Source organism: Callithrix jacchus, chromosome 19 (assembly GCF_049354715.1).
Source record: "Callithrix jacchus isolate 240 chromosome 19, calJac240_pri, whole genome shotgun sequence".
NCBI lineage: Eukaryota > Metazoa > Chordata > Mammalia > Primates > Cebidae > Callithrix > Callithrix jacchus.
In genome coordinates, this window is record NC_133520.1 from 22146897 (window position 1) to 22172242 (window position 25346).

At 34.8% G+C, this 25346-nt stretch overlaps 1 protein-coding gene across 34 annotated transcripts in view; it reads left to right on the forward strand.

Annotated features, from left to right (window-relative positions):
• Positions 1–25346, forward strand: part of CDC42BPA (CDC42 binding protein kinase alpha) — a 327482-nt gene that overhangs the window by 158464 nt on the left and 143672 nt on the right. For all 34 annotated transcript variants that reach the window (XM_017966458.4, XM_078356686.1, XM_078356692.1 and 31 more), the window contains 4 exons: positions 10874–11074; positions 12711–12959; positions 15099–15178; positions 18656–18822. In XM_017966458.4, the coding sequence (XP_017821947.3) occupies positions 10874–11074; positions 12711–12959; positions 15099–15178; positions 18656–18822 (697 nt within the window). The remainder of the gene's footprint in view (positions 1–10873; positions 11075–12710; positions 12960–15098; positions 15179–18655; positions 18823–25346) is intronic.

A 25346-nucleotide genomic window follows, 5' to 3' on the forward strand; every position in this document is an offset into this window, starting at 1 on the left:
AGGTGGGGACTAGGGGAGGGATAGCAGGGGATGGGGAGACTGGGGAGGGATAACATTTTGAGAAATACCTATTGTAGATGATGGGGTGATGGATGCAGCAAACCACCATGGCACATGTATACCTACGTTACAAACCTGTACAATCTGCACAGGTACCCTAGAACTTAAAGTATTTAAAAAAAAAAAAAAAGTGATCATAGGCCGGGCTCAGGCCCGTAATCCTAGCACTTTGGGAGGCCAGTGCCAGCAGATCATCCAAGGTCAGGAGTTTGAGACCAGCCTGGCCAACACAGCGAAAGCCCATTTCTACTTAAAATACAAAATTAGCCAGGCGTGGTGGCACATGTCTGTAATACCAGCTACTCAACTCAGGAGGCTGAGGAGGAGAAACACTTGAACTCAGGAGGTGGAGGCGGAGGTTGCAGTGAGCCAAGATTGCACCATTGCACTCCAGCCTGAGCAACAGAATGGAACTCTGTTTCAAAAAAAAAAAAAAAAAAAAGATTATAAAAATGCTTAAGACAATAAAGGAAAATATAGTCTTAAAGATTATACAAATAAGGAATTTCAGCAGAAAATAAATCAAATGACATTTTAGAATTAGAAAGCGCCGTAACTAAAATTTAAGATTCACTGATGAGGCTAAAAGTGGATTAGAGATGGGAGAAGAAAGAGCCAGTGAACTTGAAGGCAGGACAGTAGAGATTATCCAATATGAAGAACAGAGAAAAATATTGTGACAAAATAAATAGAGGCTTAGGGATCCATATAGAACAAGAGAGTGAGGTAGATGTGGGAAAAATGTGTAAGTAATAGCTGAAACTTCCCAAATGTGATGAAAACTCAACTCTAAGAATTTTACCATACTTCAGACCTATAGAGAACCACACCTGGCCCTGTCTGAAAGTGCTGAAAACTAAAGATAAAGACATTTAAAAAGCAGCCAGAAGGAAAGACATATTGCATAGAGGGGAGAAATGGTAAGAACTACTGACCTCGTTAGAAATCATGGAGTGATATCTTTAAAGTGCTGAAGGAGAAAATACGGAAACTGAGATTTCTGTATGAAGAAGAATATCCTTCAAAAATGAGGGTGAATTAGAGACATTTTCAGTTAAATGAAAGATGAGAAAATTAATCTCTAGTAAGCCTAGATGCTGAAGAATGTTCTCCTTGGCAAAGGAAATTATACCGTTTGGATATTTGGATTTATAGCATTAAAAATATCATATGCATAAATAAGTGGGTAAAGAAAATGTCTATATTGTCTTTCTTATTTAATTTACATAAAAGGCACCTGTTAAAAGCAAAAATAATGAAATGTGTAATTATTTGTAATGTGGGGTTTATGACATCTAGAAGTAAAGGATATGACAATAGTCACAAACAATGGAAGATGTGTATATGGAATTATACTGCTCTAGGATAACTGTATATATGAAGTATGAAGTGAGAAGTGGGTAGTGCCTGGTATGACACTGGAAGAGGGAAATAGTATGGTGGTCTTGCTAAGCTGAGAAAACACAGATTGAAATCAGGGAGGCTTTGGCACCTGGAAGTTGGGGCCACCATTCCAGTGAAGATAGAACTGCAGGGAAAAAGAACTCCACAGAATGAGCTAGTGATTCTCCAGTCCTGCATATAACAAGCCCAGTGGACTCAAAGCTGGAGCTAGAGTCGCTGTAGTCTGATGTTTCCTTTTCTAAATTCCTTTTGAATGCATTTGAAATGCAAATTTCAGAATGCATTAGTAATATTTGTGTCTATGAGTTTCTTCCAATTATATTGGTTCCTGAAAGTCTGATGTGTCTTCCTGGTCATTCATTCTGATTTTGCTGGACAATAGGATAATATTTTATGATTTGTTTCTAGCCCACTTATTGATCTCCAAATGGTTTTCTTGAACATAATACCATGTTGGACTTCCATTTTCAAAACCATAGGCTTGCACCTGTAATACCAGCACTTTGGAAGGCCAAGGCAGGAAGATTGCTTAAGCCCAGGAGTTTGAGACCAGCCTGGGCAACATGACAAAACCTCATCTCTAGAAAAAAATATAAAAAATTATTTAGGCGTGGTGGCATGGTGGCATGCACCTGTAGTCACAGTAGCTCAGGAAGATGATATGGGAGGATCGATTGAGCATAGGACCTTGTTAAGGCCACAGTGACTGTGATGGTGCCATTGCATTCCAGACTGGGTGGCAGCAAGACCCTCTCTCAAAAAAAAAAAAAAAAAGAAAGGAACACATTTTAAGAAAAGCCCACTATAATGAAGAAGCCTTGTTTTATTTTAGATTTTTAAATTAATTTTAGATTTTATTGTCTTATCTTTTGAGGCAGGGTCTTGCTCTGTCGCCCTGGCAAATGTAGTGGTGCTTTGAGCATTTCATTTACTTATAACCATGGTTGTGCTGCTGTCTCTTTTATTTTAAGATACTATCTGTTAATTTCCTACCATCAAAGATGAGGATTCAGGTCTCTTACTCTGCTCTTGCCCAACCAGTATACTTCCTCTCTATCCTCCCAATGTAATTATCACACAATCCTTCATTAAATCCTGTTCAGTATTTTTTAATGATGATACAAGCCCAACGTGACCAACATCACAGATACAAATACTCATAGCCATGTCATGCAGTTTATTTAATTGCATTTCTTTTCTACAAAACCTTTTTATCCTTCCTGGTATAGTAACCACTTGGCTCTGCTTAATTTTCCATGTAATTGTCACCAATTTATCCTCAAACTCTCTACCATGTTAAATTACTTATTAAAAGAAATTTAGCAGTTTCTTTTTTTCCCATGGAGATACTCATACTGGAGTCTTGCATTCTCCTAATCTGGCCTGTTTGTTCTAGAGACCTACTGCAGAGTTACTCTCCTAGAACTCCTTTCATCATCTTCATGGAATTTACAGTGTTGTTCTCTAGTATCAGACTCTGCTCGATCACATTTGGTGATAGCTGCCTGAGGAAGGTTCCCTTGGAAGTAAATATTTCATAATCTTCCATGTCTGAAAAATGCCTTCATATTTTATTGATAATTTATCTGGACCTAGTATTCTAGATTTGAAACTGTTTTTCTCTTGTAATTTAGAAGGCATTACATTGTCTTTTGCAGTGTTGCTATTAAGACATCTGATGCTATTTTGAGTCTCAGTCCTTTTATTACAGCCTTTCTCTATCTCTGGAAGCTTTTAGAATGTTTTATTTATTCTCAGTGTCCTGAAATGTTATGATTGTGTGACTTTGTGTGGGTAATTATTATTCTCTGCCTCAAATCTAAGAGCCTTTCCCAAGTTTGTGACTTTCAAATTAAATTTCAACTTGCCTTTTCTCTTATATCTCAGTTAAAACCATACCAACTGAATCACTTTACTTTAAAAAGTCAATTTCTGGTGGAGAAGTGTTTGCTTTAATTCTTTTCTCGCTCTAAAATTATCTTGGCTATTCTTGGCCCTTTATTTTTCTGTATGATTGTTAGGTTTAGCATATTGGTTTATATCCATACATGTACATACGTAAACAATCCTTCATAAGCACTGGCTTATGTATTTAGGACTTGCATTGAAATTAGAGCTTAATTTGGGGGACATTTATGTCTATAACATGGAATCTTCTCATCCATGAATATTGTGTTTTTATTGTGTCAGGTTTTCTTTTATGTCTGTTAATACAGCTCCATAATGTTCACTATTAATCCATTACCTAGAAGAGTTAGATTTGTTCCTAAGTGACTCACGGATTTTTAATGTTACCTGTATTATAAATGTTTAAATTTTCAATTTAATAGCTTGTTGCCCTTCTTTAGGATTAGAATTGATTTTGTATATTCATCTTGAATCTAGCAGTCTTGCTGAATTTTTTGTTTGGTTTAAAGTAATTTGTAGATTCTCCTAGATTTTTCATATAATTTATCAGTAATCCATAAATTATGACAAACTTTGTTTTTTTTTTACAATCTTTATATGTACTATTCTTTTTGTTTTACCATGGAGTCTAATGATCTTCGGTACAATGTTAAATAGGTGTGATGATGTTGTTTCTTTAGCTTCTAATTAGTTTAATGTTTGCAATTAGCTTTTGGTATGTATCTCTTACTGAATTAAGAAATTTCCTCCCATTTCTGATTACTGGAATTTGTTTGTTATGATTCTGGTTGTAATTAAATGGCTTTCTGCATCCATCAACATGATAGTAGGTTGTTTTTCCTTTAATCTGTTATTCTGATGAATGACAGCTTTTCCATTATTAAATCATTCATCCTTTGGGTGAACATGACTTTATCAAGATGTTATATTACAATAGTTTAACAGAGTGCTAGTTGACTCTGCTACTATTTTATGTAATATTGTTACCTGGCATTCATACATGATGTTAGTCATATCTTAGATTGGAGTATAATTTTTTTTCTTAAATTGTTCTTGTCTGGTTTTTAGATTTAGGTCATTTTAGCCTTATAAAATAAACAGAGGACCCATATTCCCCCCCCCACCCATTTTGGCAATAGAACAGTTTATAATGTAGTTATCTGTTAACTTATATCATTGATAGAATTTACTTTTAAATCACTTTAACCTGGGTGAAGTTTTGTTTTCTTCAATTTTATTTGTTTTGCAGAGAGATTTTGTACTATTAATTCAAATTTTTTAATGATTATAGGTCTGCTGGATATTTTGCTTCTTCCTGAGTTTTAGTATGTTAGTCTTTTCTGTGAAAATTATCCATTTTCTCTGAGTTTTTAATTTTATTGCCATAAAGTAGTTCACACCGCCTTCTTTCTAGTTTTAATATCTCCTTGCAGTGTAGTTTTGCCCTCCTTTTCCTAATATTATTTATTTATGCTTGTCTTTTCCTTCATAAGTTTTGATACAGAGCATTCCACTGTTCAATTCTAAATATTTTCCAACTTGAGTTAGAATTCTTCTGTGGACCACTAATAATATAGCAATGTGCTTTTTCATATCCATAGTATACATTTATTTGCTTAGTTAGTTATTGTTGGTTTTGATTTAGTATAGATTGGGTCTATTTGGTATCAGGGGTTTTTTTTTTGGCATTTTTTGAAATTTCCTTTGTGATTTTGTAACAGGCCAATTTTTGTATCTTCTATATTTATTTTAAAAGAATACTTTTTTTTCCCTGACTTTTGGATGCAGATATATATGTCTGTAAGATCAAAATGGTTAATTTTGTCATTCAGGTGTTTTTTTTGTTCTTAACAATTTTATTTCTCTGATCTATTATTTATTCTTTTAAAATTCTTATAATGGTAGATTAACTTTTTTTTGTAATTATCAGTGTTTTGCACAGCTCTTTTGTAGCTATGCTGTTAGGCATATCTTATTCAGAATTGACCTTTCTTCCAGGGTATTTCCTTTTATATTAATGAATTTTTTAAAAATCTCGCAATGATTTTGGCATTGGAATATATTTAATGTATTACTGTAGCTACCTTAGGTTTCTTTTCTTTATCATATGCCTGATATATCCATTTCCATCCCTTTACTTTCAACTTTTTTGTGTCCTTATGTTTTAAGTACATGCCTTTTAAACAGATTATTGCTGATATTTTTTCTATTTGTTCATTCTGGTTTTGTGTGTTGTCCAGTATAACAGTTCTGTTTAATAGGTGAATTTAATCTATTTATGAATTTTGTGGTTATTAATATATTTATTTCTAGTATCTTAAGTGCTGTTTATTATAGGGTTTGCTTGTTTCTTTACATGCATGCTTGAGTTTGTTTCCTTCTTTCTTGCCTTCTATTGGTTTGATCAAGTTAAGCTTTTAAATTTCTCTTTTTTCTTTTGAAATTACAGATTCTAAGTATTTTAGTGTTTAAATTTTTAAACATTTATAGTTTACCTACTGTCTAGAGTTTATCAGTTTTTCTGCTACATTCCCAATCAAAACAAGAAACTTTATACTGTAATTAACTCAATACTCACAACAAAAATTAGAATGGATCAAAGACCTAAATGCAAAAATTAAAACTATGAAACTCTTAGGAAAATAAATTGAAGAGAAAACTTTATGACATTAGATTTGGCAGTGATTTCTTGGGAATGACACAAAATTACGGGCAACAAAAGAAAAAAATAGATAAATTGGGCAGTGTCTCCATTAAAACTGTGCATCAACATATGGAATGAGAAAATATTTGCAAATCATATGTCTAATAACAGGTTAGTCTCTAAAATATGTAAATAATTCCTAGTCAACAACAAAGAACAAAGGACCCTGTTAAAAAAATAATGGACAAGAAATTAATTCTAAAATATGTAAATAATTCCTAGTCAACAACAAAGAACAAAGGACCCTGTTAAAAAAATAATGGACAAGACATTAATTAATTAATTTGACAGAGTCTTGCTCTGTTGCCCAGGCCGGAGTCAGTGGCATGATCTTGGCTCACTGCAACCTCCTCCTCCTGGGTTCAAGCAATTCTCCTGCCTCAGCCACCCAGGTAACTGGGATTACAGACATATGCCACCATATCCAGCTAATGTTATTTTATTTTGTATTTTGTATTTTTAGTAGAGACTGGGTTTTGCCCTGTTGGCCAGGTTGGTCTGGAACTCCTGACCTCATCACCCACCTCAGCCTCCCAAAGTGGCTAGGACAAGGAACTTAAATAGACATTTCTCCAAAGAAGATATATAAATGCTAATTAGCACATGAAAAGGTGCTCAACATTACTATCATTAGTGAAACACAAATCAAAACCGCAGTGATATATCATCTCACACTCAGCAGTATGGCTACTATCAAAAAAAAACAGAAAATAACAAATGTTGTCAAGGATGTGAACAAATTAGAATCCTTGGGCACTGTTGTGGAAATGTAAAATACGGAAAACAGTATAGGTAGCTCTTCAAAAGATTGAAAATAGGATTACCATGTGATCCAGAGTTCCTCCTTTGGATATATAGCCGAAAGAAGTGAAAGCAAGGACTTGAACATATATTTGTACACCCATTTTCAGAGCAGCATTGTTTACAACAGCCAAAGGGTGGAAGGAACCCCCATGTACATTGACAGATAATGGATAAACAAAATGTGCTGTATACATACAATAGAATATCAATCAGTTTTAAAAAGGAAGGAAATTCCGATATGTGCTACAACATGGATGAAACCTTAGAAAATTATGCTGAGTGAAATAAGCCCAGTATATAATATTATATGATTCCACTTATGCGAGATAACTATAGTAATCAAGTTCAAAGAAACAAAGTACAATGGTGGTTGCTAGGCATAAGGGGAGTGGGGGAATTAGTGACGTGTACAAATTTAAAATTTTCTAAGATGAAAAAATTCTAGAGATGGATGGTGGGGACTGGTTGCACAACAATGTGAATGTACTTATGCCACTGAACTACACACTTTAAAAAATCATTAAGATAGTAAATTGTGTTATGTATTTTTTTACCACCTTTAAAATAATAATGAAAAAACCTAAGAAATGTAGAATATTTGAATCCTGTTTACACCCTCCACAGTTTTGTTTTCCCAGTGTTTTATTTCCACCTTCTTTTTTTTTTTAGGGGGGCAAAGTGGGTGGTTCTAAAAATTTTTAATTTTTCTATTTGTAAATTGACAAATTATAGTTGTATACATTTGTGGGGTTAATTTATTTTTTCAGTAGTAAATTTACTACCTTAGTTACTCGTACCTCTTTTTCTAGTCTTTGTTCTCCTCCTCCTTCATCATTACATTATCCAGTTAACCACCATTTAGATGTATTAGTAAAGTTTGCTAATATCTTTGTTCACAATTGCTTCTATTTTCACATTCTTCCATCTTGGTTAAATTTCTTGTTTTCTGAAGTATACCCATTAGTATTTGTTTATCAGAAAGGAAATGTTAGTGATAGTTCACTCAGTCTTAATGTGGATATGTATCATTTCTGTATTATAATTTAGGTAGGTAGGTAATATTATATGGACAGTTATTTTGTCTTATCACCTTGAAGGTACAACTTCATTTTCTTCTGACTGCAATTGTTAGTTATTAATAACTCAGCTGTTGGTCTAATTGTCATTCCTTAGTAGATAATCTCTCTTTATGCTTTAATGCTTTAAAAATCTCTTTGGTGTTGGTATTCCGTAGTTTAATTCCAGTGTGTGTAGACATGAATCTACTTTTATTTATCTTCTAAGTACTTTTTGGTTTTTTTGAAATAAGGTTTCACTCTTGTTGCCCAGGCTGGAGTGCATTAGTGCCATCTCTGCTCACTGCAACCTCAACTTCCCAGGCTCAAACAATCCTCTCACCTCAGCCTTCCTAGTAGCTGGGACTGCAGACATGCAACACCATGTCTCACTAATTTTTTTAACTTTTTGTAGAGATAGGGTTTCACCATGTTGCCCAGGGTGGTCTCAAACTTCTGAGCTAAAGCGATCCACCCGCGTCAGCCTCCCAAAGTGGTAGGATTACATGTGTGAGCCACTGCACTCGGCCTCTTTTATGCACTTAATGCCCTTCTTTCATCCAAAAATTCAAGTCTTAACCATTCTTGAAAAATTTAAGCTCTGTGTTTTTGGATGACTTTCCACTATTCTCTCTTTTATCTCATTCTCTTGTCTTATACTATGTTGAACTTGCCCATTCAAGTTCTCTTATCTTATACTATGTTGAACTTGCCCATACATCTTAGTATTTATTCCAAATTTTCCATTTCTTTAGGTCTTCATATTAGATGCTAGTTAATTTCTTCAGCTCTTCTTCAGGTTTATTATTCTCGTCAACTCTATCTAATCCACTGTTTATCTATTCATTGCATTAATTTTATTTCAGTGACTACTTTCTAGGACTTCTGTTTGATTTTTAAAAACTTTTGTGTTGTTGATTTTCTTAGGTCTTTAATAATTTTAAACATACTTATTTCATAGAGTTCATCCGATTGTTCTTAGGGATCTAATTGTTCTCTTTGGGATTTCTCAGTTACTTATAATTGACAGTTTCCTCATTTGGTTTATATTATTGCATTGTGATCTCATATTCAGCGAGATTTTATGTGTAAGAATTATATTTGGCCAAATTTGAGCATGTGTCCTCCAGAGTAGTTTTGAATTTGTTTTGCTTTCTAGAGGCAACTAACCTTTAATCAATGCTAATGCCAATTTCTTGGCTTGAGAACATTTGGACCACAGAAGCAGTGTGATTCACAACCCAAATGTTGAGACTGTGTGACATAACATTACAGATTTCTACAGGAACAATGTTTTTCATTTGTCACACACATTTTATCTATGTCTTGTTACACTTCTCTGCTTTGTGGCAGATTTTTATAATGTACCATTTTTCTTACAGTATACATTTTAGGGCAAAGGGTGTGTATATAGGGCAGTCTCCCTCTTTAAACTCCCCACCTCATGTAAGCTTAAGGTCTTTGCTTTTGTGTATGTTAAAATTCGAGTCCCTAGGAAATGAACATCAACACTTTCCCAACTCCACTCAGCTCTAATGCTTATTATTCTGATTCTCAAGCATTTTTAAATCACTAACCTCTAAGAATGTTTTTGTAAAAAGTTCTTTTGTGTGTTTATACAAATAATTATTATATCTAGCATTTTTAAGAGTTTGTAACGGAAGGATTTTCAAGTTATTTAATCTCAGTATTGCTAAAATGTAAGTTTATCCTAATTATTAAGAATTCGTAATGTAGTCTAGAAAATCCAGAATATTAACTGGTATTCTGCCGTAGGAATGTTCATTTTTTGGATAGGTTCTTTTAAAACATGTAAAGGGCCAATATTCTTTTACTTCAAAGTACCTTACAACATATATACCCAGGCCTTTTCTAGTTACTGTTTTCTTTTTTTTCCTACTTTTTGTTGTTGTTGTTTGAGACGGTGGCTTGCTCTGTTGCCAGGCTGGAGTGCAGTGGTGCAGTCACGGCTCACTGCAACCTCTACCTCCTAGGTTCAAGCAATTCTCCTGCCTCAGCCTCCTGAGTAGCTGGGACTACAGGTGCGCGCCACCACACAGCTAATTTTTGTATTTTTAGTAAATATGCGGTTTCACCATGTTGGCCAGGATGGTCTTGATCTCGTGGACCTTGTAATCCGCCCACCTCAGCCTCCCAAAATGCTGAGATTACAGCCATGAGCCACCACAGCCAGCCTCTTCTACTTTTTTATAGAGACAGGGTCTTGCTATGTTGCCCAAGCTGGTCTCAAACTCCTGGGCTCAAGTGATTCTCCCACATTGGCTTCCCAAAGTGCGGGGATTACAGATGTGAGCTACCATTCCTAACCTTAATTACCTCTTTTCTAATTACATCTTATCTGCTATAACAGTGTACTCAGCTTTTTTTCTGTATTGGAACTTTAGTTTTTGAAGGATATACCTCTTCTTTTATAGTTTTTTTAAAAAATTAACAAGTAGTTTGTTGTACACTGTTGACATTTATTTTCTTAAGTGTCTATTAAGGAGTTTAAACATAATCTCCAGGCTTCTCATAGTGTTGTCCTAAATATTAGGAGCTTTTTCCCCCCATCTCATTGTAAAATTTTCACAGCTTCAATTTTTTTTCCCCACATATATAAGTTTTACAGATAATTATCAACAAAGAATGTTCTAAACCAAATATTTAGTTTGTGGTTAATGAGTATGATGATTTAAATTGTTCTTCTAAATGTTGTCAATTAAATAACAGCTATAACAAAAGTTCTCTCATGTTATGAAATCTGGAAAACTATTAATGTGGGGATAATTAAAATTTAACCTATATACAAGGATTATTATTATTCAGATAATGACAAAGATGTGTTTATGAGATAATACTATTGTGTATCTTAAATAATTATTTTAAATTTGAAATTGTTTCTAATATAGTAGATAAATAAATTTGTAAATTTCTTCAGGTTCAGTCCTCAGTGGCTGTAGGAACCCCAGATTATATATCTCCTGAAATCCTTCAAGCAATGGAAGATGGAAAAGGCCGATATGGACCTGAATGTGACTGGTGGTCTCTGGGGGTCTGTATGTATGAAATGCTTTATGGAGAAACACCATTTTATGCAGAATCTCTGGTGGAGACATATGGAAAAATCATGAATCACAAAGTTAGTATAATACTTTTGTTCAATTTCATGTGATAAATAATACATAAAATCATTTTTAAAGAGAGAAAGCATTTTTCTAAAAACAATGAATAATCACATTTTTTATCCTAGTAAGGGACATGACAAACATGAATAGTAAAAATCTATAAATTAATTCATAAATTATTAGTTCTAATTTTCTTGTATTTTATTAGAGATGCTACTAAGTAGGAAATGAAATGGTCTCTACAGTAGAATAACAAAGGTCATAAGCAGAGAATTTAGATCATTGCTTACTATAGTATATGTATCTAGAATATGTGTAAACAATTCTCAACTTTAGTAGCAATAAGTGCAATACAAATTTAAAATAAGAATGAGATACTTTTTTTTCTTGTCAAGTTAGCAAGATCAAAATAAAAACAGTACTCTGTACCATAAGTAATGCAATGAGATGGGCATTCTAAGACATTGATAGGAATATATATTGGTGTAACCTTTCTGTTCAAGAAGTGTGCAGGTATGCACCTCGAGCCTTAAAAGAATAGTTAGAGGTTTTGATTGAGCAACTTCAGTATAGGAATCTACCCTGTTTTTGGTAGAACAAAGATATATGTACAAGGACATTTTTGGTAGAACAAAGATATATGTACAAGGATACCTATTCTAATATTATTTATGATCACGTAACATTAGAAGCAATACTGATACACAACCAAAGCAAATTAATAAAACTTTAATTCATTTAGTACTAAGTGAAATAGACTGTTCAAAATAAGAAGAAAGGCTTTATTATCAGTCTTAGAAGATTGTGAGCAATTGCAAAAACTTAGAATATGAATAGGAATATTCCATAGAAGGGAATGATAATCTGTTCTTTTTAATTTGTTCCAGTGAAGCAATTATGATTAGTCACTTTACATATATAAGAATCAGTTTTATAGGGTTTATGTTCTTCTACCTGGCTGTAAAGATAATGTTTCAAATAGTTATGAAGAGTTGAAAGACTGGAAATAGCAGCAAGGTTGTAAATAGCATGTATATCATTTGAGTTAGAAAAAAATATTGTAGTATAACATATTTAACATCACAGATTACTGCTTCAGTTCCAATTCTGGTTCTGCCACTTACTAGATGTGTAAAATTCAAGAAAGTTGCTTGAATTTTCTGTACTTTTATTTCTTGTGTAATATTAGCATAGTAGGAGTACCCACCTAAAATGATTGTTTTGAGGGGTAAACGAGTTAAATGAGTAAAGTACTTTAAATAGTGTCAGATAAATATTATGTACTTTAAAAATATGTATTATTATTGTTGGTTAATCATTAGCATGTAACTTATATGACCATTATCAATATTGAGTCAGATTCTACTACTTTAATTCGTTCCTCTTCATTCTGATAGTAGTTTACAGTATTTTAGATATCATTTATTCTTCCTTCTATAGCGCATGCATGTTTAAGTCATATATGCAGTTAGAAGTTCTGGGAAAATGATCTGTCATTCATCCCTGTATTCCTTTATTATTAGTACTTTGTACCAACATACAGTTACTAGATATATTTAAAAGAAAATGTATTTTTAAGAAAATAAATAAGTCAACCAACGTAGTTAGGTTAAACACTGATTTATATTTTGTTTGTTTTTCTCTGTTTAGGAGAGGTTTCAGTTTCCAGCCCAAGTGACTGATGTGTCTGAAAATGCTAAGGATCTTATTCGAAGGCTCATTTGTAGCAGAGAACATCGTCTTGGTCAAAATGGAATAGAAGACTTTAAGAAGCACCCATTTTTCAGTGAAATTGATTGGGATAATATTCGGAACTGTGAAGCACCTTATATTCCAGAAGTTAGTAGCCCAACAGATACATCAAATTTTGATGTAGACGATGATTGTTTAAAAAATTCTGTAAGTATGACACCGTGAGGAAGTTCTGTCCCTCTGTTTCTTTCTAATATGGTTATACAGTAATTTTTTGGTTTATAAGTATTTTGGTAGGATTGTTTTACAATTATTAGTTACCAGTCAAACAGTGATCATGGCTTCCAATTCTTATTCTGTCACAAATCAAGTTAAGAAGAAAGTTAACTGAGGTGAACATATTTATGACTAAGAACAAAATTAAAATTAGAAGTTTTACTTCTTAGATAAGATATTCCCTTAAGCTTTCTAAGAAAACAAATTACGCACTTAAAAAAGATTTTATGATTGCAAAGTAAAGGGCGTCAAATTTCTCCCGAAAACTAATCATAAAACTGGACAAAATTGTCAAAAATAACCATGTCAGGGCTGATACATCAAATGAAGAGAAAGAAATAAATTGAGAAGCATTTATTTGTGAAAAACCACTGAACTTTAGTTAAAGTCACAGGTACCGCACACTTCCATCCCCACCACTGACTTTGTCTGGGACAAAGCATGGAACTGGATAGAAAAATCAGCAGCTTTGCTGATACAAAGGGCAGATTCCAGGGCTAAATACCTAAGCCCAGTGTGTTGCTGCTAACAATAGCAACCTTGGTAGGAAATCAATAGGGAAAATAGTCCACAGTCTTGGTATAGCCCTGCTTGAGGTGAATGGCAGACCTCAAGCCAATTATTTGGCCAGTCCATTAGCCAAATAATTCAATTATTCTTAGCTTGTGGGCAGTGCTAAAACAGACCAGTATAATATATTGACCCCTGCTTTAGGTTATATGAGATTAGTTATATGAGTTATGTTAGTTATATGAGGTTAGATGACCTTTAGGTTATATGAGATTAAAATTTAGGAAAATAAGAACTTAAAATTTTTGTGTTATTTGCCTTTTTGGCCTTCTTAATTTGAGCTTTCATTTTTATTCAATCAACTGTGGCTTTAATTCTGTACTAAAATTTTTTATGTTTATGTTATATGACTTCTTAACAAACTTTTTATTTTTAATTTTTGTGGGTACATAAGTACACATGTTATATTACTTTTCACTGAAACAGTGAATACCGTTTCAATACAATAAGCCATGATCACTGTTTGACGACTGATACTTGTAAAACTATCCTGGTACTATATTCAAGACAGATAAAAATTTCTCATACTTTCCTGTCTGAAATTCACAAAGAAGAATTAAATGGACTTCTCTTACCAATTGTTTACAAATACAGTTCTATTTACTATTAACAAATTGTGAGTCATTCCAAATTAAATACATAGTACAGTTGATTCTAATTATTCAAGGTAGTTAGGTTCTATATTGTTGCTGTGAACACTGTTAGCTAATATTGAACCATTGCTCTGGGGGAAACACAGGGTTAGGTTCCTGTGAGTCTCTGATCAGCTGATCAATACATAGTCTTGTTTTATGTGTACTTCTCTTTAAAGACACTTTATGTAACATATATTGTTGATTCATTAACACTGAACTCACCATTGAACTTACCACCAGCAGTTCTGTAACTCATGCCGAAATGAAGCGTTTCTATCCTGTTATTTTCTCCTTAAAGGCACATAACTGTCCCTTGCACTAGGAATACTAGACAGTGCTTCAGCGCTATGCCTGCGGACCTTTGCAAGCAGTGAATCACGTAAAGGCACAAAAATGTGAAATACATGACACCAAAGAGACCCTGTAAAGGACACTTGTTTACAATATAAGCGTTTAAGTGAGAAGGCAGAGCCTCTCCTTTTCAACCTCAGCTGGGAGTGTGAGCATAGGACATCTCAAATTTTACTTTGCACATGTCTACAAGTGATCATAAAATTAATACAAGTATTGATTTGGGGTTTACAAACAAATTTTAGCTTCTACACAAATTTGCAAATACAGAATACATGAATAATGACTGTATTCTCAATACCAGACTTTCAGTCTTTATTGTCATTTAATTAGAATTTGAGAGTAGAGGGGTTCATGGTCTAAATTTTATATCACTAAACAACTGTACCAAATTTATCAGTGTTTGAAAATTGAACAGTCAATTTTTTAAATATTTCTTTTTGGCATTTTATATTTATAGCAAAGCCTACAGGTCATAGCTATCTATTCTTACAAATTTTTTTTTCTCCTTTAGGAAACGATGCCCCCACCAACACATACTGCATTTTCTGGCCACCATCTGCCATTTGTTGGTTTTACATATACTAGTAGCTGGTAAGTTTGAAAAGTTAACATAGTTTGGACCATTTAAATCAGATTAAATTGAATTGAGTTTGAGTTTAAAAAACGTATGAGAAAGCTTTGTAAATTAAAACTTTTTAAAAAATAGAATGAGCCTATTGCTGGAAATAGAAAGTTAAGCATTACAAAATGAATAGAATACATGAAAGTCTTAACGCATATTGGAGGGGAAAGGATGGAACAGAGAGCTCAGAGTCTAATCTTTAGCAGGGAGGCAGTAATTAGAAGAGTGTCTTACTATTGAATATTCTCTAGAAGTTAAGCAGAAGAACTTTCAACTCATTGATCCTACCATCCTTTCACTGACCCTCACTTCACTTATATTCCCTATTTCCCTCTTACCCTGTTTAAATTCCATTGAGAATGATTATAATCACTCCTTGTATGCCATTTGAGTTTCTTTGGCTGTGTCTCATTCTGTTATACTCGTTTTGCTAAGTCAACATTGACTATTAAAATTTTATTCTCTACTTGTACCTGTACAGTTCCAAATGACTAGAGAAAATAGCTGACTATTCTTACTGCTCTACTTTAGATTCATGATTACCAAACTCAAGTGCCTCTTCTCTGACAAATACACTGTATTACCCTAGTGTATTTACTATTCCACTTACCTAGATAATTTTTTTTTTTTTTTTTTGGAGACAGAGTCTCACTCTGTCTCCAGGCGCCAGGCTGGAGTGCAGTGGTGCAATCTCGGCTCACTGCAACCTCCGCCTCCTGGGTTCAAGCAATTCTCCTGCCTCAGCCTCCCGAGTAGCTGGGATTACAGGCGCGCGCCACCACACCCAGCTAATTTTTGTATTTTTAGTGGAGACGAGGTTTCACCATATTGGCCAGGATGGTCTCGATCTCCTGACCGTGTGATCTGCCCGCCTCGGCCTCCCAAAGTGCTGGGATTGCAGGTGTGAGCCACCGCGCCCGGCCGATAATTTTTTATTTAAGAGGTGGGGTCTTGTTCTGGGCAGCAGAAGGGCTGGAATGCAGTGGTGCAATCATAGCTCACTATATCCTCAAACTCCTGGGCACAAATGATCTCTGTGCCTTAGCCTCCCGAGTAGCTGGTCATGCACAGCTAATTTTTAAAACAATTTAGAGATAGTTCTTGCTGCTGTCTAGGCTGGAGTACAGTGGCACAATCGTAGATCACTGCAGCCTCCAATTCCTCAAGGCATCCTCTGGTCTTAACCTCCCCTGTTTCTGGGATTACAGATGTGAGCCACTGCATCTGGCCTATTTCTTTCTACTTGAGTTTGAAACCTCTGTCATCCTCACTTTCAGCTGATAATCTTGCATCCTTTTTCATTGAAAGGATTGACCCAAACAGCAGACAACTTCCACAAGCTCCAGTCACCACGCTTACCACCTACATAATGCTGGACCCAAATAATACTCTGTTCTTTTCATGGATGAACTGTGCAAGCCTCTAGTAAGACCAGTCTCTTGCATCCCTTCCTGGCTAGTCTAGTGCATGTTTTGCTTTTATGTCATGAATTTTTTAATTCTTATGTCATCTGCATCATCAGATCATTGCTATTAGCTTACAAATTTCAGTACTTTCTCCAATCTTAATGCAAGATATAAAATCTGGATTCTACTTCCTTTACCTCTTACTGTTTTTCTCCTCTACATTGTAGAAAAATTACTTCAACAGTTGACCATATTTTGTTTATTATTCTCATACTCTTGTTTGTTGAATCCATTCCAGTCAGGTATGTGCCCCCATCACTTCATGCAAACTGCTTTTATCGATGTCATGTTGACCACCTTGCTAAATCTAATGATCACTTCTCAGTCCTAGTCTTACTTATTTGCTTAGTCTCATCTTATTTGCCACAGCTCCATATTTTTAAAATACTTTCTTCTTGGACCAGGTGTGATGACGCGCACCTGTAATCCCAGCACTTTGGGAGGCTGAGGTGGGTAGATCATGAGGTCAAGAGATCAAGACCATCCTGGCCAACATGGTGAAACCCCCATCCCTACTAAAAGTACAAAAATTAGCTGGGTGTGGTGGCTTGCTCCTGTAATCCAGCTATACTCAGGAGGCTGTGAGGCAGGAGAATTGCTTGAAGCCGGGAGGCAGAGGTTGCAGTGAGCCGAGATCGCACCACTGCACTCCAGCCTGGTGACAGAGCGAGACTCCAACTCAAAAAAACACACACAAAAAACGCCAACTTTCTTTTCTAGCTTCAAGGGAACATGACTGATTTTTCTCCTAACCTTGCAGGTCATTCTTTCTCAGTCTCCATAACTGATCCCTCCTGACCTCCATGGCTTGTGAATATCAGAGTGTCCTGTGGCTTAGTCTTTGAACTTCTCTTTTCCATCTAAACTCTCTAGTGTTCTCCCAAAGATTTGCTGATGACTCCTAAATGTGCAACTGAGACCTCTCCTCTTGTCTAGTTAAAAATCCATCTTAACCACCCACTTATTACTTTCTTTTGTTTCTCTGATCCTGTTCAGGTGATCCTCTTAAAAGATAAGTCAGAACATGTCACTCCCCTAATCGGGACCAGTCCACTCATCCCCAATTCCAGTGGCTTCATGTCTTAACTCCAAATCAAACTTCTTACAAGGCCCTACATGAGTGCCTTACTTTTATCTTTCTGAGTTGATTTTTCCTTGTTTACTCAACTCCATCCACACAGGCTGCCTTTCTGGCCTGTGAGCATGTCAGACATACTCTTGTCTCGGGGCTTTTATACTTCTATTTCATCTGCTTGGGACATTCATTCTTCTGATATTCCCTTAACTGGTCCCCTTACCCTTACTTAGCTTTTTCCAAAATTACTTTCACAGTGACAGCTTTCCTGACTACTTTATCTAAATTTTTATCTCCTCCCCTTCAGTACTTTATTTCTCCCTTTCCTGCTTTGTTTTCTCCTTAGCATTTAACATTTTCTAATGTCATGAATGTCTTATTTTGTTTATTTCTGTCTCAGTCACTGGAATATGAGCTCTACATGGGCAAGGATTTTTGTCTGTTTTGATCACCACCGAATGTCCAGCAGTTTCAATATTTTTATTTAAATTGTATTGAATTAAAGACAGAAACTTGCTTTTGAATTTCAATTCTCGTAAAGAAGGCCGTGGTTGGTGCTTTTGAATACTACTCTTGCATCTAGCTGGTCAAATTGTTTTAAACTACCAGTAACCCTTTAGCAAACTTCATTTTCTAGTTTGTGGGGGGTTTTTCAATCAAAATAATTCAGGGGATTTTTAAATTTTTATTTTTTAAAATGCTTCTAAAAATAGTTTATGGTGATTTTACAAAAAAATTTTTTGAATCATTTCAGCTGGCTGACTGCAAGATGTTCAAGTCTGTGTTTTAAAAATGAGCAATTTAAAGATGTTTATGCCACAAATATGGAGTCAGTTTAAAAAACTTTTTTAAACGTTAACTTTTCATCACAGTATGAACCTACATTTTTTTTTTCTTTTTTTCAGTGTACTTTCTGATCGGAGCTGTTTAAGAGTTACAGCTGGTCCCACCTCACTGGATCTTGATGCTAATGTTCAGAGGACTCTAGACAACAACTTAGCAACAGAAGCTTATGAAAGAAGAATTAAGCGTCTTGAGCAAGAAAAACTTGAACTTACTAGAAAACTTCAAGGTAAATATATTTTCACTTTTTGAATTAGACTAACAGTGTTACGAGCTGTTTCTTAAAAGTGGTTTTATCTTTGAAAAAAATTCTTTTATTAAGTGGTGAAAAATCAAGTTGTAGAAATGTATGCAGGACATAGCATAACACCATTTGTGTAAGATCACACAATTAACAGTAAACAACAAAATAGCTTTTGTTTCCTGTGGGTACATATGTATGTTTATAAATGTTTGGGAATACCTTTGGAAATGGGGAAATGGGACCCTCCTCACTTCATTATAACACTTTAATGATTTTTTGCTTCTTATTTCCTCAGTCTTTAAGAATTCTAGCTCCTGTCACAATGTGATTCTCTGCAACATGGCTTCTGTCTTATTTGGTGATTTTAAAATGCACATATGTGAACTTTCTTTATGAGTTAGTTTCTGATTCTTTACCTTCAGTGATTGTTTTCTCTACTCCATTTCATCCACTCCACCCTATGATATTATTTATAATTCCTCTTTCTCTTTGTCAGATACCTTTGGCAGAATCCCAACCAGGTTTGTGAATACAACTTTGTCTCTGCAGCTATGCAACTGAAGACAACTTGCTTAAAACACCTACAACATGCTGACTAATATCAATTCAGATTCATGCTTACCTCAAGTCAGCTCTTCATGCTGCTCAGCCGTCCTACTTTGCTTCCCTAGTCTATTTCACTGTCTTGTATTGTAAAATCCAGTGATCATTTCTATCTTCACCTTTTAACCTGTCAGCAATATTTGACCCTGTCGAGCATTTATTCTTCCTGATAACACTCTCCTTTTTGGCTTCTGGGACACTTTATTTCCTGGTTTTCTTTTTCCTCTCAAACCAGTCCTTCCCATTCTCCTTTGCTGAGTTCTCCTTAACTCTTGACCTTTGAATGTTAGAATACTCTCTACTTAAAGCAGATCTCTAATTGAACAAGGCCTTCCAATGAAGGTTTTTCTGACCATCCTGTTGACAATTTATCATATATCTATCCCCAGTACTACTATGTCTTTTTTCTGCTTTTTTTTTCCTCTAAAGTAAAGGATGATATTTTACTTACATATTTTGTGAATGAAGGAATGTATTTATGGACAAATAATCAAGAACTTGTAACTCCTAAGAGAGAAATAATCAAAGTTTTACAATAATAAAATTTTACTATCATACTTTTAGCGGCCCAGTGGAGAAAAAGCCTGTGTAGACATCAATAGAATAGACTGTTTTCTGTTTTTCCATAAGCTGTTAAGATCTCTGCATATGGATTACTTCCCTTTTGTGGCTGAAGTTTTTCTGTTTTTTTTTTTGTTTGTTTGTTTGTTTTAATGTGGTGATATACATACAGCAAGGTGTGCAAGCATTCTGCTTTTAAGTATAAGCCTAATAAATGTTTGTATATGCATACATTGATGTAATCTTCACCCATATTCATGTGTAGAATATTTCCAGCATAGGGTAAAGTGCTCACATGCTCCTTCACAGTTTGTAACCTACCACTGTGAAATAAACATCATCCTAATTTCTTTGACCATTAATGAATTTTTACCTGTTTTTGAACTTCATATAAATTGTATCATACAGCATATTCTCTTTTGTGTATGGCATCTTTTACTCAACATGTTGTTTTTGAGATTCATCCATGTTTTATATATATCAGTAGTTTGCTCTTTTTTTTCTGTACTGCTGTTTAGTATTTCATTGTATATCAGTACTGAGAAATTATCCAGTATGTTGTTGGTGAATATTTAGGTTATTTCCAGATGTTGACTACTACAGTAAAGTTCCTGCGGCTATGCTTATATATTTATTTTGATGGTCCTATGTACTATTTCTATCAGATATATTCCTGGGCATAGAATTTCTGGGCCATATAGTAGAGGATTTTCAGCTTTCAATTTAGAAGATATTTTCAAAGCGTTTTCCAAAGTGACTATACCAGTGCATAATTCTACTAGCTCCCACCAGAACTTGGTATTATCAGCATTTTTCACTTATAGCCATTCTGGCAGAAGTATAGTGGTGTCCTGCTGTGATTTTAATTTGTATTTCCCTGAGGAATAATGAGGTTCAATATCTTTTCATATATTTACTATCCATTTGGATATCTAGTCTTGTGAAGTTTTGGTTCGAGGTTCTTGCCCATTTTTCTGTTAGTTCTTTATGGATCTTTTATTTAATGATTTGTATGTTACTACTTCACAAACAAGTAGAAATCTTTAGATGACTCCTTGTTTGACTGTTGTTGTATAGTTTACCTTAATCTGTGTTATAAATCTTGTAATACATTTTTACTCAATTGTTGCTTTACATTTTCTTTACTAATTAATTTTAAATATATTTTTATTTATCCATTTATTTACCCATTTGGTGTTTTTTATTTCTCCCTAGTGATCCATGTTTCTATCTGGAATCATTTTTTTTAGCCTAAAAACTTCCTTTAGTGTTTTCTTGTAATGTGAGTGTGTTGTGATAAATTCTTGATAGGATTTTGTTTATCTGAAAATGTCTTTATTTTTACCTTCATTTTTAAAGAATACTTGTGCTGGGTTAGAATTGTAGCTTGGCAGCTTTTTCTTTCAGGGCTCTACATTTATTATTTCATTGTTTTCTATAATAATTTCCATAACGTTTCTTGAGAAGCCAGCTGTTAATCTTAATCCTAGCTTTCTTTGTATAAACAGAAAATCCTGGTTGAAATTGACTGAGCTTTTGCAATATTGTTTGATATCTTTTATCAGTTTTACAAACTTGTAAGCCATAATCTCTGTAGATTGTATTTTGCCTTAATACTTTCTCCTCTCCTTCTGGGACTCTAATTGCATATATGCTGGATGGTATCTTATATTTTCTTTATGCTCTGTTCTGTTCCTTCCACTCTTTCTTTTTTTTTTCATGCTTCAATAAGATATTTCCTATTGATCTGCCTTCAGATTCACTATTTCTGTCTTCTGCTATAACCATTTTGCTGTTAAGTCCATCTAATTAGTCTGAATTTCAGATATTATCTTTTTTAGTTCAAGATTATTTATTTGATTCTCTCAATTTTCAGTTCTCTGTTGAAATTCCCCATATCTTTGTTTATTTTTTTCCTCTATTTTCTTTAACATTTTAATAATATTTTGAGGTCCTTATCTGCTAATTTCAACAACTGAATCATCTGTGAACCTGCCTTTCTGTTGTTTTTTCTTTCATTTGTCACGCTTTTCCGCTTTTCCAAATGTCTTAGATGAAAGATGTCATGAATAGAAATAACATAGAGAAGGAAGTTTATATTATTTTTGCCCCAGAGAGGTTTCTCCCTTTTCATTCCATCAAGAATTGAGCTTAGACAAGACTAAATTGTATTTTTAATTAGACTCAACCTATCTTTGATTTCGAATGTTCAGAATGGGGAGCTAGATAGAACTTGGTTGGGCCTTTTTGTCCTTCACTTCGTAAACTATGGGAGATTTTTTCCACTATTCAGCCTTCTGCCCTATACCATTTCCCAGTTTGGTAAGTGTCTTGATGAAGAGACTGGCCATGTATTTGAAGCAGATTCTCTTCCTCAAGCAGCTCTGTGAAATAATTCTATACTATCAGAAATTTCAGTCTGACTTTTCGAAGCTCCCTAACCTCCCATGCAGCCCCCAAGTACAACAATTAAATTATACCATGGGAATAAAAGCACCATATGCTTAGGGACTTTGAGATTTCCAAATTATTGCATCATCCCCACACATCTTGCAGGAGCTTCAAGAATTTTTTTTTTTCAGCATGTTCTCTCTCAATTTAACCCAGGCTTGACCCAAGTTCACTCACAGAAATGGATAAGACTTCTAGGTAGAAGCAGTTGTAATAGCCTCTTTACCTCAGAGTGCCTGACTTTCTCACCTCCACCTGGGAAAGCAAAGAGAGCTAAGTAAAATAAACCAAGGATGTTTTTAAAAATAAGATTTTTTTCAAATTATGTATTGAATTTTTACTTTTTATAGCAGGAGAAACAAAGCAGTAACCTCTTGCTTCCTAATTCATCCCCTTACGACTGAGAATTTCCTATGTTTTGGGTTTTTTTTTTTTTTTATGTTTTGAATTCTTTAATTTGTTCTTAGTATTTTTTTACATCTGATTAGTGTCATTTGCACAGAGCAAAGTGAACGAAAATGTAAGGTCATTGGCTTTTGGTATTAAACTTGTTTCGTAGTGACATAGATAACATTTAAACGGATTCATTCATCTATCAGCTATTTATTGAGTATCAAACAGCCAGGGACTCTTCTGCACATGACTAGGGATATAATAAAGAAACAGATAAAGACAAAAATACCTCCCTGTTATGTTTGCATTCTACTTTGAGGAGACAAACAATAAATCAAATACAAAGTACGGTCGTCTGCTGAGAGTAAGGAAGGTAGAGGAGTTATTAGATATTTGACGAGAGAAAGAAAAAATGTGAAATGGTCAGTATGAAGATGAAAAGAGTAAATGAGCTAGGGAAATAGGATTTCCAAGTTATTTAAATTTAGTAATAATGAATTTTAAATGACTGTGTATTGTTTTCAGCCATTTTCAGCTGCTTGGGTGAAATCATTGAGTAGGAGAAGAACAGAAATTAGCCAAGATTGGGGGCTTTCTAGAATAAGTACAATGGAGGAAAAAAGGGTAAAGAAATTGAAGGTATTTGCAAAGCAGTGATGGACCAAGTAATCTAATCCCAGGGCACGGAAGTAAAGAGGAGAAAAATGGAAAGTGTTAGGAACATATTGATTGGTATTTCTTGTGGGAATGAAGAATTGTTGAAGTGTTCCCTAGAGTAGTAAGCTGTATGGATAAGAGATAATTTTGGAGGTCATGCATGCAGTTATTGATAATGACAAAATATGTAGTAGAACTTCCCAATTGGTGAACCACAGGCATTTGGAGTGAGGTAATTTTTTTTCACATGAGAATTGGTTTCACACCCTGAGATATTCAACATTCTGAGTTTCCAGATGTTAAATACTTGCAGCAGTCTCCTCATGGACTGTCAGTAACTTATTCCCCTTCTCCTGTCCCCTCCACAGAAGGTGATGGTACCACCTGCAGTAGAGAACCACTAGTTTAGGATATGGCCAGTTAATCTGGTGGGTATGCTGGAGAGAGGTCTATTTTGGGCTACAGATGTGAGAATTCTTAAGTAATATGGATTTATTGTCTCAAGAAGTCAGAAGTAAATGGTTTAGTCTTGGGGTAGCTTCCCTATTAATTTTTTTGCTTTCCTTACATGATTCCACAATATGGTAGGCCTCAACTTTCAGACATAATATTTGGAAGGCAAGACCTCCCTTCATATACCAGATTCAGTTCTTATATACCAGATTCAGTTCATATATCATCTGACTGACATACCAGACATTTAAGTTATCATATGGTAGTGTTCCCTGCTACTACAAAAGGGAAGCTAAATAGATTCATTGGCAGAGTATACCAAGAGTTTCGTCTTCCTATCTGCACATATCCAGAGACCCAAAAAGTGGGAAGATTGATTTAATTTCATGTCTTTTCATATTTAAACCTCTCTCTGAAGCCCCCTGGAGGACTTCTTCTCAAGGTACCATTTAAGTTCTAACCAGGTCATATACCTGATTCTTGACCGACACTTGCAATGTGGAATGGAATTACCATGATTAATTTAAACCTACCAGTTTTGACTGGGCCCACCTTGCCTATGCACACTGTAGCCTGATAATTGAAATTGGTTTGCAAGGAAGAAGAGATGAAAAGATGTTGGGTAAAAACCAGTGGTGTCTGCCATAGGGGATTTATGTGCCTAAGAAGTCAGTGTTAGATGCATTAACATTCTTAATGATATTAAAGTCACTAAGAATAATAAAAAGTGCAGTAATGGAAAGAAGGGCAGAGAACAACATGTAAAATCCTTATTTAAAAAGAGAGTAAGATAAGGAAGACAAGTGGGTAACTATAATAAGTGGGAAATGCCCATTTCAGCAGACCTAGGAGTTTTGAGGCGAAGGTGGCAATAATGAGCAAGAATGCCTGCCCCACCTTCATACCGGTGGGAGGTGGGGTACAGGAGGGAAAATAGCTCCTATTAACGTCCATTTGATATTCTTTGGTTTTTTGTTTGTTTGTTTTTTTGAGACGGAGTTCGTATCTATCACCCAGGTTGGAGTGTAGCAGCATGATCTCAGCTCACTGCGATCTCTGCCTTCTGGGTTCAAGCGTTTCTCCTGTTTGTATGCCTATTATATTCATTCGTTTATTGCATTCAGCCTCCTGAGTAGCTGGGATTATAGGCATTCACCACCATGCCCAGCTAATTTTTGTATTTTCAGTAGAAAGAGGGTTTCGCCATGTTGGCCAGGCTTGTCTTGAACCTCCTGACCTCAGGTGATCCACCCGCCTTGGCTTCCCAAAGTGCAGAGACGACAAGCATGAGCCACCGCACCTGCTTTCCCCGCCATTGTGTATTTTTATGTCTCCCCATTTTCTTTTTTCTTTTTTTTTTGAGACAGAGTCTCGCTTTGTGCCAGGCACCA